The sequence below is a fragment of the Hippopotamus amphibius genome, chromosome 4 (genome assembly GCF_030028045.1).
Source record: "Hippopotamus amphibius kiboko isolate mHipAmp2 chromosome 4, mHipAmp2.hap2, whole genome shotgun sequence".
In the NCBI taxonomy this organism is placed as follows: domain Eukaryota; kingdom Metazoa; phylum Chordata; class Mammalia; order Artiodactyla; family Hippopotamidae; genus Hippopotamus; species Hippopotamus amphibius.
Window position 1 is genome coordinate 161,424,235 of NC_080189.1, and position 15,298 is coordinate 161,439,532.

At 51.1% G+C, this 15,298-nt stretch overlaps 2 protein-coding genes across 4 annotated transcripts in view; one reads left to right on the top strand and one right to left on the bottom strand.

Moving 5' to 3' along the window:
• TGFB3 (transforming growth factor beta 3) overlaps nucleotides 1–15,298 on the bottom strand; it is a 28,018-nt gene that overhangs the window by 10,776 nt on the left and 1,944 nt on the right. The window contains exons 2-4 of the mRNA XM_057732762.1: nucleotides 8,950–10,174; nucleotides 1,369–1,532; nucleotides 948–1,077 (exon numbers count right to left, since the gene is read on the bottom strand). Coding sequence (XP_057588745.1) covers nucleotides 948–1,077; nucleotides 1,369–1,532; nucleotides 8,950–9,436 — 781 coding nt within the window. The 5' untranslated portion in view covers nucleotides 9,437–10,174. The remainder of the gene's footprint in view (nucleotides 1–947; nucleotides 1,078–1,368; nucleotides 1,533–8,949; nucleotides 10,175–15,298) is intronic.
• Nucleotides 14,504–15,298, top strand: part of IFT43 (intraflagellar transport 43) — an 81,962-nt gene continuing 81,167 nt past the window's right edge. For all 3 annotated transcript variants that reach the window (XM_057732766.1, XM_057732763.1, XM_057732764.1), the window contains exon 1: nucleotides 14,504–14,569. In XM_057732766.1, the coding sequence (XP_057588749.1) occupies nucleotides 14,516–14,569 (54 nt within the window). In that variant the 5' untranslated portion in view covers nucleotides 14,504–14,515. The remainder of the gene's footprint in view (nucleotides 14,570–15,298) is intronic.

A 15,298-nucleotide genomic window follows, 5' to 3' on the forward strand; every position in this document is an offset into this window, starting at 1 on the left:
GCTCCCGACCTCCCTATTTCAATAAGTGTTACCACCTGGGTGTTCAGTCCAACATCTTCAAAGTCATCTAGACTCCTCTTGTGTCCTCTCACCCCACACCTAATCAGTCAGTCAGTCCTATTAGCTCTACCTCCAAAACAGAGAGCAAATCCATACCATCGCCATACCCACGGCTACTGCCGTACTGCTCTCACGTGGGCTGCTGCAATGGCCCCTAACCTCTTCCCTTGACTTCATGACAACCAGAGGGTCTTTGAAAGATGTAAGCCAAATCACCTCACTCCCACATCCCCAGCCCTGCTTGTAACCCACCCAGGATGTCTCATCACACTTGGAATAAGTCCTAAGACCTGATGGTGGCCTGACAGGTCCTACATCCTATGGCTCTAGCTCCTCTCTGACCCCCCGCTCACCCTGCTCCAGCTGCACCAGTCAGCCTGGCGCTGCTTCTCACTGGTTTTTCTTAGCACATCCTTTATCCTGACCTTCACAGACTGGCTCTTTCTTGTCACTCAGATCTCAGTGCACAAATTCCTTCTTCATAGAGACTCTCCCTGAGCATCTGATGTTGGACCGCACCCAGTCATTATCACTTTGCCCTCTTTCTGTTCTTCCTGGTACTTATCACTCTAACATATATATACAAGTCTTATTTGTCAATATGTTTACTTGTTTGCTACGTGTCTCTCCCACCAGAACAAAAGCCCCCTGAGATCTGGGACCTCCCCTGTCTGGTTCACTGCTGAGTCCCCAGGGCCTAGCTCAGAGTGAGCATTCAGTCAATATCAGTTGAGTGAACGAATGAAGGACACACAACAAGTCAATGGCAAAGCTGGGCTTTGAACCCAGATCTGTGTCTCCCCTAGTTCTGTCCTCTTCCCTCTTGTGTCACGAAGGACCAAGGGACCCAAGGTTCCTTCCAAGATGCTCATCCTGAGTCAACCTACCTCTTCGCAAGAGCCATTCACGCACAGTGTCGGTGACGTCGAAAGACAGCCACTCAGCAGTGCCCCGTGTGGGCAGGTTCTTGCCATCGATATAGCGCTGCTTGGCTATGTGTTCATCTGGCTGGAGGATCTACAGGGCAGAGGAAGGAGTAAGTCCCGAGGCCAGGACAGGGCACCCGAGGGTCACGGTGCAGGAGGACGGGGAGGGGAGCAGGAGCAAACCAAGACTTCCTAAATGCTCCTTCGGGCTCCTCAGTTAAGTCTTAATCCTCTTCACTACAGACACAGATACAGAAACTAAGGCTCAGAGAAGGTAGGATTCACACCCAGGTCTGCTGAACTCTGAGCAGAGCGGAGGCATGATCTGGGGAAGGAACTGGCTTTCCCGCCCGAGTGGCGTCTGTCCTGGGAGGGGGCTCACCTGGAAGAGCTCAATCCTCTGCTCGCTGCGCTTGGAGCTGGGGTTGGGCATCCGCAAGGCCCGGAATTCCGCTCGGAACAGGTTGGTTTCATTTTTCTCCACTGAGGACACGTTGAAGCGGAAAATCTTGGAGGTGATTCCTTTAGGACAGACGGCCAGGTCATCTAGGAGGCAGAGCAGTGGGGGGAGGCATAGCATGAGCGAGACCCACGGGGACAGGGTGCTGCCAGCGGACACTTGCCAAGGTGCCAGGGTCCTGCCTGTGACCTCTCTAGAAGCTTGAGGCCTCAGACCTAAAGGTGGAAATGCGAGGAAGATGCTGGGCGGCCCTCGGATCACACACAGGCCTGATGGAGAAGCAGGACATGGAGCCCCAGGACACGGCACTAACAACTGGCCCCTCCAACCCCTCGCCTCGCCACCCCCCTCTGGCAGGCTCTCCAACCCGCTTTCCTACTCCTTTAGAGAAAACAGATTCTCCACTGCCATCAGCAGTTTCACCTAGCAGTTTAATCACTGTGTAGCTAGTGCATTCATTCATGTGTTTGCTCATCCAGGCATCCATTCATTCATCAGACATGTGCTGAGCAAATACCACGTGCCAAGCACAGGCTAACACTGGGAAGCAAAAATGCCTGCAAGGAGATTAATATCCAGGGGAGGCTATTAGTATATGGACCAAACAACAGGACCAGAGGGAAAGTGCTAAGGGCCTTCGGAGAAGCCCAGGAGTTGCTGCAAACAGGTCAGAGGATGGAGACAGCCAAGAGCACTTCATGGAAGTGGTGATTGTTGGATCTGGGTCCTGCAGAAGGAAAGGGTCTAAGGATCCAGAGGAAAGAATTTTACCTGGAAGAACTGCTGGAAGCAAAGGCAGGGAGGGGAGCAAATGCAAGTGAGTTAAAGAGGGACCCGAAGTAGCCAGGATGGAGCCCATGAGACAAGGTCAAGACCGTAGATTGGTGTCCACCTGCAGGGAGGCGGAAACGTCAGACCGAGGGGTTGGATGTTACATCGTCAACAGTAGGGAGCCCGGGAAAGTGACACTTTAGATGCAATGAGATGGCACTGGTGTGACAAAGATCCCACATCTGGAGCCTGGCAGACCCCCAGATGTTTCTTCAGACTGAGTGGGTCTATCACCATTGGTTCCTCTCTCTCTGAGGGTTACTTTCCCTGACAGCACACGCTATGCCAGCCTCTGTCACCCCGCTGCCCTCTGCCCCTCTGTCCACAGGAGAGAAGGCAGCACATGCTTTTCCCCATCCCCCAGAGCCAGATAAAGGAGACAGAAAGATTCTGTCTCTTCTTTACAACCTCAAGGTCTGAACAGCATTAACACCCAGAGAAAAACTTTTTACACAAATGGTAACAATAGCCAGAACTTGAAATTCAAGCTCAGAGACCCAGATTCCACACATAATGAACATGGCTGGAACAAGCCCATAATCACCCCAGGGGTGGTTTAGGAAGTCATGGATGGAGCGGGAGGATCAGAGGCCTGGACACAAGCACATGCGCTACTGAGCTTTAAGAAAGGATGAGTGAGTGTTTCTGGAAATTGCCATCTGGTGGGTCTGACACTGGCTCTTAGAAAATTAATGGAACAGATGTTGGGAAAACAAATGTGTGAATGCCAGCTAATGAAGCCCTGATTAATAACTGGCTTTGAGAGAACGAATACTGCCAACTACTCCCTAAACCATTTCAGATAGAACCAGAAAGAGGGATCATGATGGTCGTTTAATTTTTGAGTTTGCATGTCTGTAACCCTCTGGACACGGGTAAGCTGCTTGGAAGGGAAACCAAGGAGGAGCTGTCATCAGTATGGCTTCAGTTAGACAAGTACCTCCAGTAACTGTTGAAAGAGGGAATAAAAGATACGTCAGCACAGTGTGCGTGTTGCTATGAAAAGGAAAAGGGGAACAGAAAATGGACCATGTCAGTGAGGAGAGTCAGATGGGGGCAAGACAGTGGGGACCCAGGGGATGGGGGGATGGTGAGCCAAGAAGGTCTTCAGGACCCCCTAGTCACCTCCCTCCTTGTTTCTTCCAGCCCATCAATCAGATATATGTTCCCCACCAGATATCTAGTGGGAATTTCAAGGAGATTTCAAAGGGATGGGAAAGGTCACGTTTTATTCCTGGGATCTACAGATTCGTAACAGACCTTAGAAGGGACTTAGAGGTCATCTAGTGCAACCCACTTCAGATGAAGAAATTCATGCCCAGAGGTGTCTTGGCCAGGGTCACACATGAATTAGTTGACACAAGCAAACTGACACTAGCAAGCAAAGCTCAGACACAATCATTAGTGATTTTAAAAGAACTGTATAGGAGAGAAAATAAAATGTAAACATAATCTTCTTGACAGGTAAATCTACTGACTACTAATGATGCTTTAAATAACTTGTGGAATGAGCCAGAGTATAAATAAACAAAATGTAGTAAAAGACAATCTTACATTTCATAGAACTATTAACTCATCTGACCTTCTAAGTCCTTGAGGGGAATGAGAGTGTGTAAAATTTATCATTTTACAATAGAGAAAATTGAGTATCAGGAAAGTTAAGTCACTTTTCCGAGATCACTCAGCTAGTAGGTGGCAGAGGTGGGATTTGAACCCAGGTCTTCTGACCTCATTTACTGAAGCAGAGCCTCTGAAGGTTGGAGGGGACCTCAGAGATCATGTAGTGGAGGGATGGTTTCATCAACAAACTGTAGCAGGGTTCCATGAAACGGGGCTAGAGTGCCAACCTATGCCGCAGACAAAAGCCAGTTCCCAGTCAGTTTTGTGATTAAGCCATGCTTCTGCAGAACACTAGTATTATTGAGAACTGGCCTAGGGGGTCCACCTTTACAAATTAAATTATGACCAACTTTTTCCATTGCACACAAAGTATACACATATTAATGGGTGCCATTTTCTCCTTTTTGCTATAGGGAGAGAAAAGTAAGCAAAAAATATTCATGCAGGGTATTTATGGAAAAACCTGGAAAGAGCTGACCATGTATAGACCGGGCTTTTTTTTTTGTAATTTTTTTTGCCCCCACCTCATCCCCACTTCTAGACCGGGCATTTTTTTTAACGCTTTCAGACACCTGGGCTCCTAGATGTACCTCTGCTTGTGTCCATCATTTCTGCTCGTAAAATTACTGCTGGTTCCAATGACGGGGCTACATATATCAGTGTGGCAATGCTCCTCTACCCTAGCTGTTACTTCGAATCACCTGGAGAGCTTTAAAAACAGATGATGCCTGGACCTACTCTCCAGAGATTCTGACTGCCTCATTGGAGCGTGGGTGGGTCCAGAGCTTTTTTTTTTTTTTTTTTTTTAAGATCTCCAGATGATTCTAATGTGTAGCCAGGACTGAGAACCACAGGTTATAGTGCTCTGCAAAGAGTACCAGGGCATCCAGATGTTCTGGAAGTTTGATAAACCACAGCTTTAAGGATTTAACCTTTAAATGAGCTAACCCTTAAATGTTAACCCATTAAAATATTGTTTGGCCAATGCATTGTTTTATAAGATTTTGAATTAGAAGCCCATAAACATTTTAATCCCAGTTTGAAAGTCAGGAAATTTCACAGAAAGATTTTCGGCTCTTCTGGGAAGCAGGTAAGATCTAGTCAGGCTGGACCCACATTCCCCAATGCAAAAATTGGCCGGAGCTGAGTGGTGGGTGCCCTCTTTTAATGGGACATGGGCATTTCCCAGCTTCCCCCCACCAGTCTCCCCTATACACCCTGTTCTCTCCATGACCCTGTGCAGTTTGTCATGGTTCCTGTGCTGCAGCCTTTCCTCTAGGTCATTTGCATCAGCTGCCTGGCCTCTGTGGGCACTAGTGTTTGCAGGTCCTCCAAAGAAAGGTTTTGCCCTCATTTACTGAGTCTTAAGTGTCAGTGAACTTAAAAATCAATACAGAGCTTGTGAAAAATACAGATTCTCCAAGACCACACCCCCAAGAATTCTGATTCTGTAAGGGTGGGCTAGGGCCTGGGAATTCACATTTTTCACATTTACCTAGCCTCCGGACTACACTTGGAAAAACACTGACCTAGCATGCAGAGAGCATTGGCACTTCGAACAAATGAGTTCTTTCAATAAGAAACGTCTTTTAATTTTCAGAATGAATAAGATCTAAAAGTAGCATCCAGAAAAGAAATGCTAAAGTATCAAGTTTTCTCTTTGCTCATGAACTCTGGTTTAGCTGGTTGTCTTAGCACCAACCTTGGATGAAAACAAGAGTCTCCCACCAGACACAGATAATTACAAGCCAGAAGTTCAAACAACACCTACACTGGTAATATCATGATAACAAGGATGACAAAAGAACTGAAAAAGCTGTGTCCTTCCCCACCACGTGGGCCAAAGAAAGCCTCTACCCACTTCCCACAGCAAAATCCTAGAGAATTATATAGGAATAAGATACACATAAGGGTCTTGCCTTCACTCCCCAGCAGAGACCGGATGAATCACAGCAGATGTATGCATAGAATTGTTTCAGCTGGAAGGGAACTTAGAGATTATCTCTAACTTTACAGATGAGGAAACTGAGGGTCAGAGAGGTGACTTGCTCAATTCCACGTAGTGTGGTCGCTTAACCTGCTTGAGATCCTTCGGCAGATAAAGAAGACACTTTTGTTGAATTTGGGAGAATATTTGTGGCGGTATGAATCTCCAGGCCATGAAAATAGGCAGAGCTGAGAAAGAACACATCCAACGATCCCTATGCAATCTGCCACCAGGGTTACTAAACTACAATAAGAGTTCCTCTGCCTCCTATGTCCACCTGCTTGGTCCAACATGTGATTCATTCATACCATAAACCAAAGTTCTCTTGGAGCCTAAATGTTAAAGGTGGGACTTACAATGTGTATTTTACACTTTGCATTAGTGTTCAACAGCATGCATTCTGTAGGCAGAATGTCTAGGTTACAGCCCTGGTTCTTTCGGGGCAAATCACTTAACTGAGGCATGTTGCAGTCTCCTCATCTGGAAAATAGGGAAATCAGGGTACCCATCTGACAGGGAGAGCCAGAGAATGGGTCTTATCCTCTTTGTCTCACCTTGGTGCCCTTTCTCCTGTGCCCCCGGAAGTTAGTCCTTCTTGCACTTTGCTCTCCAGACACCCCTGTCTCCTTGCCCCAGCTCCTGCTGTCACTTCCCTCTGAGAGTCTGTCCACTGGGCACCGGCAGGGGCTGGGAGCAATGAAATGTGGACGGGAATGTGATCTCATCACCTCGGCAGCAGGAGCTCTGGCACTCAGACCCTACCAGTGCCCCAACACAGACCCCGGCCCACCCTCAGGAGCTCTAGACACTAGGCTTCCCTTGCCCCAAGCCTTGAAGGGTGGCTCTCTGCTCCCTCTCGGCATCTGTTAGACGTTTGCATCTGCCCACTGCCTTCTTCATAATTAGTGTGCCTTGTGCGTCTGCCTCCCTGGGGCTGGCTCAGCACCTGACCAGCTGCAGGGCGGGCCGGGCCTGCGTCTGCTCAGCCTCTCTGTCACCTCCAACAGCTGCAGAGCTGGGCCTGCTTCCTGTTTGCACCTGCGAGCCTCGCTGGCATCACCCATGTCCCACAGGGCCCCAGATCCTTCATGATATCCCAAGTAGCATCCCGCTCGCTGTGCCAGGGTTCCTCCCGGCCTGCTCACGGCTCTGTGGCCCCAGGGCCACTCTCACCTACTGCAGTCTCAAGGAAGGTCCTGGTGCTGCAGCCCGGAGCTGCCCAGCATCTGAGCAGCCCTGTCCTGGCTGTCCCCAGGCCTGTCCATTAATTGTGCTCTGAGTCTTTGCACAAGTGTGCACTGGCACCTGGGTGCCCTTGCATCTCTCTGGCTCATTCGTTCTCAGCTTGGGAGTCCAGGCTGGGTGGGCCCCGGTGACTCAGATCCCTCCTTCCTGGGGCTCCTCCTCCTGACCCGGATCCTCAAGGTCCGAGTCCTTCCCTCTTGTCCTGGACTCTCCTCACACCTCTCCCGCAGGCATCAGCTTTCCACCCTCCTCCAACATCTGTCTCCTGCCTTTGTGGGTGCCCAGCGGGTTGGGGGTTGAACCGTTCAGCTACTGGTGCCTCTGGGAACCGCAGGCCCCAGGCAGACCCTGAGGCAGCCGCGCCTAGAGGACCCCGGGCAGGGAGCGCGAGCTGTGCCTCATCCTCCTGCCTCCACCCCACATGGGAGCTACCTCCTAAAGCAGCCACAGGAAACCAGAGTGGGAGCCCCTCGCCAGTAACCACAGGCTCCAGGGCCTGGCACGGGCCAGCTCCCAGTGAGGCCTTGCGCATCTTTCACCCATCGGCTGCCCACTCTTCCTTCTCTCTAGCCAGGTTCCTTTCAGCCCCTGCAGTCCCCTCTGCCGACCACCCTCAGCTTGCCCCCTGCAGCCCACTCTCCCACCCCCACTCCAGGCACTGCCAACCTCCCAGGTGAGCCAAGGCTGAGGTAGCCTGGGCATTGAGGACACCTGCTGGTAGGAAAAGCAAACAGAGCTGTTCCCAGAGCCCCTTGCCTGTGAGTGGCTCACATTCCTCCTTCCTGGGCTGTCAGTTTCTCAGCATCTGCCAAACCTCTCTCTCTTGTATTGAGGTTTTTTAAATCCCTGTTCAGTAAACACACATGACTTCCACACGTGTACAAACACACACAGACGTCTCACCCAGAAGCCTCCCAGCTTCTCGGCACAAGCAGGAGCCTCCTGGAAAGACACATTCCCAGACACACGTCCCCTCTGCACCCACAGCCACACCTCCCACCCACTCTTCCCTTGACACGCAGACACAAAAGGGCTGCCAGCAGTCATCTACACATCCAGAGCCACATCCCTGCTTTCCCCATGTCCACAGGCCCGGAAGACGCCCATTTTGCGCACATGAATTTGTCTACTGTACAAAACCAGACTACACATCTTTAAAGCACACAGCCATGTGAACAGAGGTGCATCCCCTTCCCCCACACACACAGCTCACGTGGGTCGCATGCGTGGCGTGGACTGAAAGGCCTAGACAGCTAGAAGCTGTCTCTTGCCTGGGCTTCAAAAAACTTGACAGATACTAACTTGGGGGCAGGTATACTCTTCTTCCTCCAAACTGGAAGAACGGAATGTGAGACGTGTCACAGTGAGGTGTGAAAGCAGGGAGAAGACCGCGGTCTCCGTCTCTAGCCTCGTGGAACCGCACGGGCTCTCTTATGAGAGAGCCAGCCCTGCCCCTTTATGGCACCCACATGCTTACAGTTACCTATCTGACCACACGTGCCACAGCACACGTGGTAACTGGATAGTGCAATGTCGCTGCAAATTAATCAGTCAATGATGTGATGGGAGTTCAGCAAGCTACTCAACTCCTGGGCTCCTGGGCTCCTGGCCTCCCAGCGGCACCCGGCTCTTACCAGAATGCCTCTGTCTCCCTCCCCACCCACCTACCCAGCCCCAGCTGCGCATCGCACCTCCCAAGCCCGGTGCGGGTGAACCTGGGGCATCCTGCTGTGTGGCCACCACTCGGCCCCCCTCTGTGGAGTTCCCCACTCCAGTTCAGACCCTCCAGAGCAGACACCCCAGCGGGAATTTGGACTTACTGTGCTCCTCCAACCCCTGGATCATGTCGAATTTATAGATTTCTTTGGCATAGTACTCCGACTCGGTGTTTTCCTGAGTGCAGTCGTCTCCCCTCTCCCCGTGCACCTCCTCCAGCAGCTCTCGGGTGCTGTTGTAAAGGTCCAGGACCTGGGTGGGGATGTGGGCCAACACCGATGGATCAGGGGGACTGGTGAGCCTGAGTTTGCTCAAGATCTGTCCCCTAATGGCTTCCACCCGCTTCCTCTTGATGTGGTCGAAGTCCAAGGTGGTGCAAGTGGACATGGAGAGGCTGACCGTGGCAAAGTTCAGCAGGGCCAGGACCACCAGAGCCCTTTGCAAGTGCATCTTCATGCGGGAGCTGGGGAGAGAGGCCCGGGGGCTGCGAGGCCTGGCGAGGAGGAGACCCCAGCAGACGTGCAGAAGGAGGGAGGAAAACCAGGCGGCCTCCCTAGATCCCGAAGACTGAGGCTTGGCAAGAAGGTGCATGAACTCACTGCACTGCAAGAGCTTCAGGACTTCCAGGAAGCGCTGGCAACCCTGAGCACGAAGAAGCCGACTGTGTGCCTTGAAGCTCTGGGTTTCTTCTCCATATGTCTAAACAGGTTCTGCTGGGCTCTGATTCCCAGCAGGCCAGGTGGAGGGCAAGCAGAGGGCTGGGAGGGGTGGCAAGGCAGCTGGGAGTGGGAAGGGAGCTGGAGTTTTTCCTTAGGTAAAAATAAATAGAGCGGATATCTGATATTGCCAAACGCTGCTTGGCGATGGGGAGAAAGTGGGTATTTTAAAGAAGGAGCAGAAGGACCATGGCTGGGTCCCAAAATCAAAATCCTTGCCTTGCCCTGAAGGAGAATAAGAAAAGAGGATGGAAAAAAAAAAAAAGAAAAAAAATTGTTAAAAAAAAAAAAAAAAGATCACCAGTGAGTAGGTGGGGAGAGGCAGGGCTAGGCTGCTGCGGGCCCAGCTAAAGGTGGGGGCAGCGCAGGACACACTTGTCTCTCGGGCACACCATTCATGCTTTCTCTTTTGTTTACACTTCCTCGGGGGCTTTCTAAATGACTCTGTTCACGCTGCCTCTCATCTTCATTGGCTGGGATGTGGGCTTATGTGCAATTGGAAGGCAGGGGGGACAGCCCCTGGAGAGCAGCCCCAATAATCCGCTTGGACGCCCAGGTCACCAGCACCTCGGCTTGTCTTCTCCCTCGGCCATTGCTTCTGTTCCCTGCTTCTCTTTAAAAAACAAAAAAGAAAAGAAAAATAAAATAGAAGCCAGTTCACTGCAGCCTCCTCCGGAAAGCTGTTACCCCTTCTTTCTCAAGCTTCTTCCCCTATCTCTCGCCTCTCTTGCTCATTCCCTTGGACTTGGCTTTCTGGTTCCCTCCCTTTCTCTCCCTCCAGCTTCCCTCTCCCTCTCCCTCTCCCTCTCTCTCTCCCTCTCTCCTTCACGCTCCTCTCCCTCTCTCTCACACACTCACATGCACACACACTGCTTTCTCTATTTCTCTCTGCTGAAATTTTATACCTCCCTCCCATGACGTTTCTGGCCCGGGGCGGGGGTGGGGGGGTGGGGGGGGCGAGGGGGGGTGGGAGGTGGGAGGTGGGGGTGGGGTGGGGTGGGGGGAGGGACCAGCGCACGCAGCCTCCTTTTGCTGCTCGATATTAATGTTTTAAACAGGCACAGGAAAAGCCGAGCCCATTTGAAAAATACTTTGCGAGTCCTCTCGATCGACGTGGTAACTGAACTTTTTTTCCCCTCTTGGAGTCACTCCTGCTACACGTTGACTGTTTTTCTGGAAAGTTACTCCGATGAATCCCCTCCCGCCTTCCCCCCCAACTCCTTCGCCCTCTCGCCAGCTGTCAGTCCGTCCTCTCCTCGGCCCGTCTCTCGCTCCCTCCCAGGTCCCCCGTCCGGGCCGCCCCCCGGGCCTGGCGGGACAGTGGGCAGGGGCCGGGGAGCGCGCGGGGTCCGGGCCGGGGCGGCCGTGCCCACCCTCGGTGGGGGTGACGCCCGGCCTGGGAGCGGGGTTGGAGTTGGGTTCAGCTCCGCGGCGATCCTGGCCCCGATTCTTCATTGACAAGATTGGAGTCGGGTGGCTCGCGGGAGCTTGGAGATGCTCCAGGGGCATTGAAAAATGGTGGCGTTTTCCGGCAGATCGAGGGTGCCCTCTGGCGAAGCGAGGCCGCCAGTGAAGGAGGCTCCGAGGGTCGGAGCCGGGAAGGCCGGGAGGGCCGGAGAGTGAGGCTGGGGGCCTGGGGAGAAAGGGCTGCGAAAGAGGACGAGGAAAACAAGACCGGTTGCCCTGGGGAATAGCCTCCCTCTCGGCCCGACGTGCGTACAAGTGCACCTCTCCCTTCCCGGAGCCCCGCTCGGCAGCCGCTCTCGCAGAAATGTCCTCCAGATGTTCGCGGCCTCCCTCCCCGCCGAGGTTCCGCGGGGAGCTGCGCCAGCCAGAGCAAAGTCAGCAGTTGGCTCGAGCCCATTTCCCAGATGGGTGAGGGGAGGTTTTCTCTCCGCTATCGTTCCTTTTCTCAGCCTAAGCTTCTAGGTCTTTTCCCATCAAAAGCTTAGGGAGGGCAAACCATCATGCCCGCGCCCCCCACCCCCTCCATACACCCCCCCCCCCCCCCACCCCGACACAGGATTGTCTTTGACTTGATCTTTTTCCTGGGAATCAGTGCTGCTCCCGCCACCTCATCCCACCTCGCCCCAGCCTTCCTGACCCTGCCGGCGAGATCCAGTTCCTGCCCCTGGCTCCTAGGGCCACTCACTGAAGGAACGTTCTCTGCATCCCCAGGGCTGTGGTTGGTCAGTTTAAGCTGAGGAAGCTGAGGCACAGACCGATTTAAGAGGCTACACTGCTTGTGAGTGGTGGAGGTGATATTTAACAAGGGCTCTCTGGTTTGGGAAGATATTATTTTTATTTGCATAAAAAATGAGGAATCCTGGGTGTAGAACGCTTAAGGTAACTTGCTTTTGAATTACTTTTAAGTCATATGGTCAGCGGGTGTCAACACTGAGATTTGGACCCAGGAAATCTTTTGCTAGAGTCTATGCGCTTAACTACTATGCTCTACTGCCTCTGGAATTCAGCTATTATTTGAGAAATATTTTTGACATCTACCTTATGTCGGGCACTGTTCTAGGCTCTGTGGATGCAGCAGTGAACAAAGCAAACAAAACCATTCCCTTATGGACTTTACATCTAGCAGTGAAAGTAGGGCCGTAGGGAAGGCGATAAATGAACTAAATATGTAAACACTGTAGTATGATAAAAGGTAAGTGCCATGGTGGAAAATAAAGCAGGGAAAGAGGAGACAGAGTGCCTAGGTTGGGGGGATGTTGCAATTTAAAATCAGAGAAGGCCTTACTGAGACCTTTAAGTAAATACCTGAAAAATGGGAGGGGAAATTATTAAAGTGATATCCTTCTGGACTCCACCTATACCAAATCAGAGTCTACAACAGGGATGGGGCCCTAACACATGCATTTTAAACAAACTTCACAGGTGATTCAGGTGCCCAGCAAGGTTTGGAAAGCACTACTGCTGCAAGGCTTCTTTCTGCCCAGAGTGAGCACCCTTGGCTTTCAGGAATTTAGGGAAGAAGTGGGAGTGGAGGTTTGGAAACTAGCTCTAAGGTGGTGTGGCTAAGAGCAGTGGAAGGAAAACAGAAATGGAGTTGGTATTGCTAATAGCTCTCTAAAATGGAACCGGAAGGAATATTGAGGAAGTGTGAATTATGCGAGTCGCAGCCTGGATAAAATCTGAACTTTTGACTACTTATCATCCTAATGAAGGCATCCAGAAGATCTGCTGGAAACTCAAGATACTTATCAGACCTCTACCTTATAATAACTCGTGACAGCCTGTATACTTATCAGACCCTCACTCTAAAATAACTCGTGATTCCTTAAGGACAAATATTTCCTTTCTCATGTCAGAGTACAGCCTCGTGGCTTTTGCCTTTGTAAGCCCCTGACCCTTTCTCTTGCCTGGAACACTCTTTTGATTTTACCAGAATCTGTGTCTCCTGAACTGCAATTCTTAAGACCACCCGCAATAAAGCTCTTTATTCTTTGCAGTCTCGATATTGATTATTGTTTGACAGAGATTACAAGGAATGGAATAATCCAAAAATTAATCCCTTCTTCCTCATCTGGTGCCAAGGAAGAAGGGAACAAGGGCTTCACTGGGGCCTATATTTCATCCACCTTGGGTTTTTGGCAGTGAATGTTTCTTCGGGTTAAAATCTAACAGGGTATCATTCTCACTGAGAATCAGAGTTCATGAGTAAAAGATTTTAGGGGTAGTCACTAAGAGTCACTAAAAGGGAGGAAGCTGAGGTCCAGAGAGGGCTCTGCCTGGCTACACAGGTAGTTATCAGCAGAGCTAAGATGAGGCTTCAACGCTTCTGACATCCAGGCAGTATTGCTGTTGTCACAAGCATGCTAACACATAGCCCTACCCAGTAAATGTGTGTGGATAAATGGTTGAACTGAATAATTCACTAGGCATTTAAGAAACCCAGCATTCCAGTTTTAGAGTCATTAATCCCACTTCCAAGTTCTTGCTTATAAGAGGTAACCATATAAACCTTACCCCATGCATGGTGTTGGGGATGTTGTTCACTTTCAGGGCCATGAGCCCATCTTCTGGGGTCCCAGCTGGCGGTCCCCAGTACCAGGTGTACTGGTCAGTGGTATTGACGTGGAGATCTTACAGGGAGAGTCAATAAAGACTCAATTAGCTTGTCCCATTAGGCTGGGAATTTGGGGGCCATCTTCCTCTGCTGGCCCAGGAGACTGGCTGGCACCCAGCAATATATGCCAGAAAAAAATACTTCAGTAAGACCTGATGTTACAAAGGCACCTTGCTGCTTAACACTCAGGTGATGTTCCTCAAGGCATTGCTCTGCACCTGTCTTCGTTTGTTGGCTAGAGATACTATCCCTGCTCACTTCATGGGGTCTTGGAGGGATTATTTGTACTTTTGAAAGTTATTAATACTCAGGTTTTTGATGTGTTGCTTCAGCCACTCTGTATTCTTGAAGGCAGAGATTACGTATATTGCACTTTTCATTATAAACTATCTATTGGCACCTGACCCCCGTGTGCTTGTTTTTTATCTGTCCAAGGGACACAATACAACTTATCTTGCTTCCCACACAAGGTTGTTACGCCCTTCCCATGAGCTAATAACTGTGAAGGTCCTATGTACATTGCAAAGAGCTTTACAAATGGAAGGGATCAGAAAAATGACTACTAGTAGTAGTAGTAGTGCTTTGCACTTGACAACCAACTATTTGAACAGAGCTACAGATGTAGGCACTTTCTAAAGACTAAAATATTTCACTGTCGCACAGGAGCACCCTTATCAGGATTTAATATCTGGAGATTTCTTCCAGATGTCAAAAAAGGCAGGTTTAGGAAAGGTTTGGTTTCAACTGGGGATTGCATAGACTCCGGGAACAATGCGGCGCCCCTTTAAGCATTGGGATGGAAGGGCGGAGCCGTCGTCAGGGACGCGACTGAGCCGCTGGGTTTCCAGGAAGTGACGTCAGGCGGCCGCAGAGATGGAGGACGTGCTGGACCTAGGCGAGGAGCAGCGTCGCGGCTCGGCCACCTCCGTGAGGACCGACTTGGGGGGCTTGGGGCCAGGAATTAGCGGGTGGGGAGGAGCGACCCCGCCGGCCCTGGCTTCCCTAAGCCGCCTCGGCCCGGCCTGTCCCCGGCGGCCAGAGCAGGCGGGCCCTGAGCCTTTTGGGGGTGAGGCCGGGGAGGAGGCGGCCTCCCTCGCCCCGCCCCTGAGGCAGCGGTGAGCTCCTCCGCTGTTGGCCTAGGGTTTGCTTTCTTTAAAATCCTCAAAGAGTGGAAAACAGATCCCCCGCCGTCCTCTGGGACCCGTGGGAAATTTCCCAACTTCTCTCCGCTCTCTGGAGCTCAAAGTGCCAACTCCCCTAGAATGGACAGTTCTGAGGGTGACTGGAGGGGCCCTGGCCAGGGTCATGCTTGCACTCATCCTAGAGCTTTTCCCGTGGGACAACTCATGCCAGAAGTTGATGTGAAAACCGTACTGCTTTATGCATGGAAGTAAGGAAGGCGTTAGTCAGGGAGGTCCTTTCTTGCCACTAATCCTATCGGGGAGATGGGTGTTAGCTCAGTTTTATAGTTAAGGAAATAAAGATTTATAATGTAGGTGAGTGGCTAGGTGCTCGGGGGCCCAGAGGTCAGAGGGAGTATAAAGCTGTTGCATGGGTTTAAAAAAAAGTTAACCTGTAGGAACCTCGATTTCCTTACCTCTAGAATGGAGATGTTGATGTCTACTTAAAGGAGTTGCAGTGAAGGTGAAATGAGAT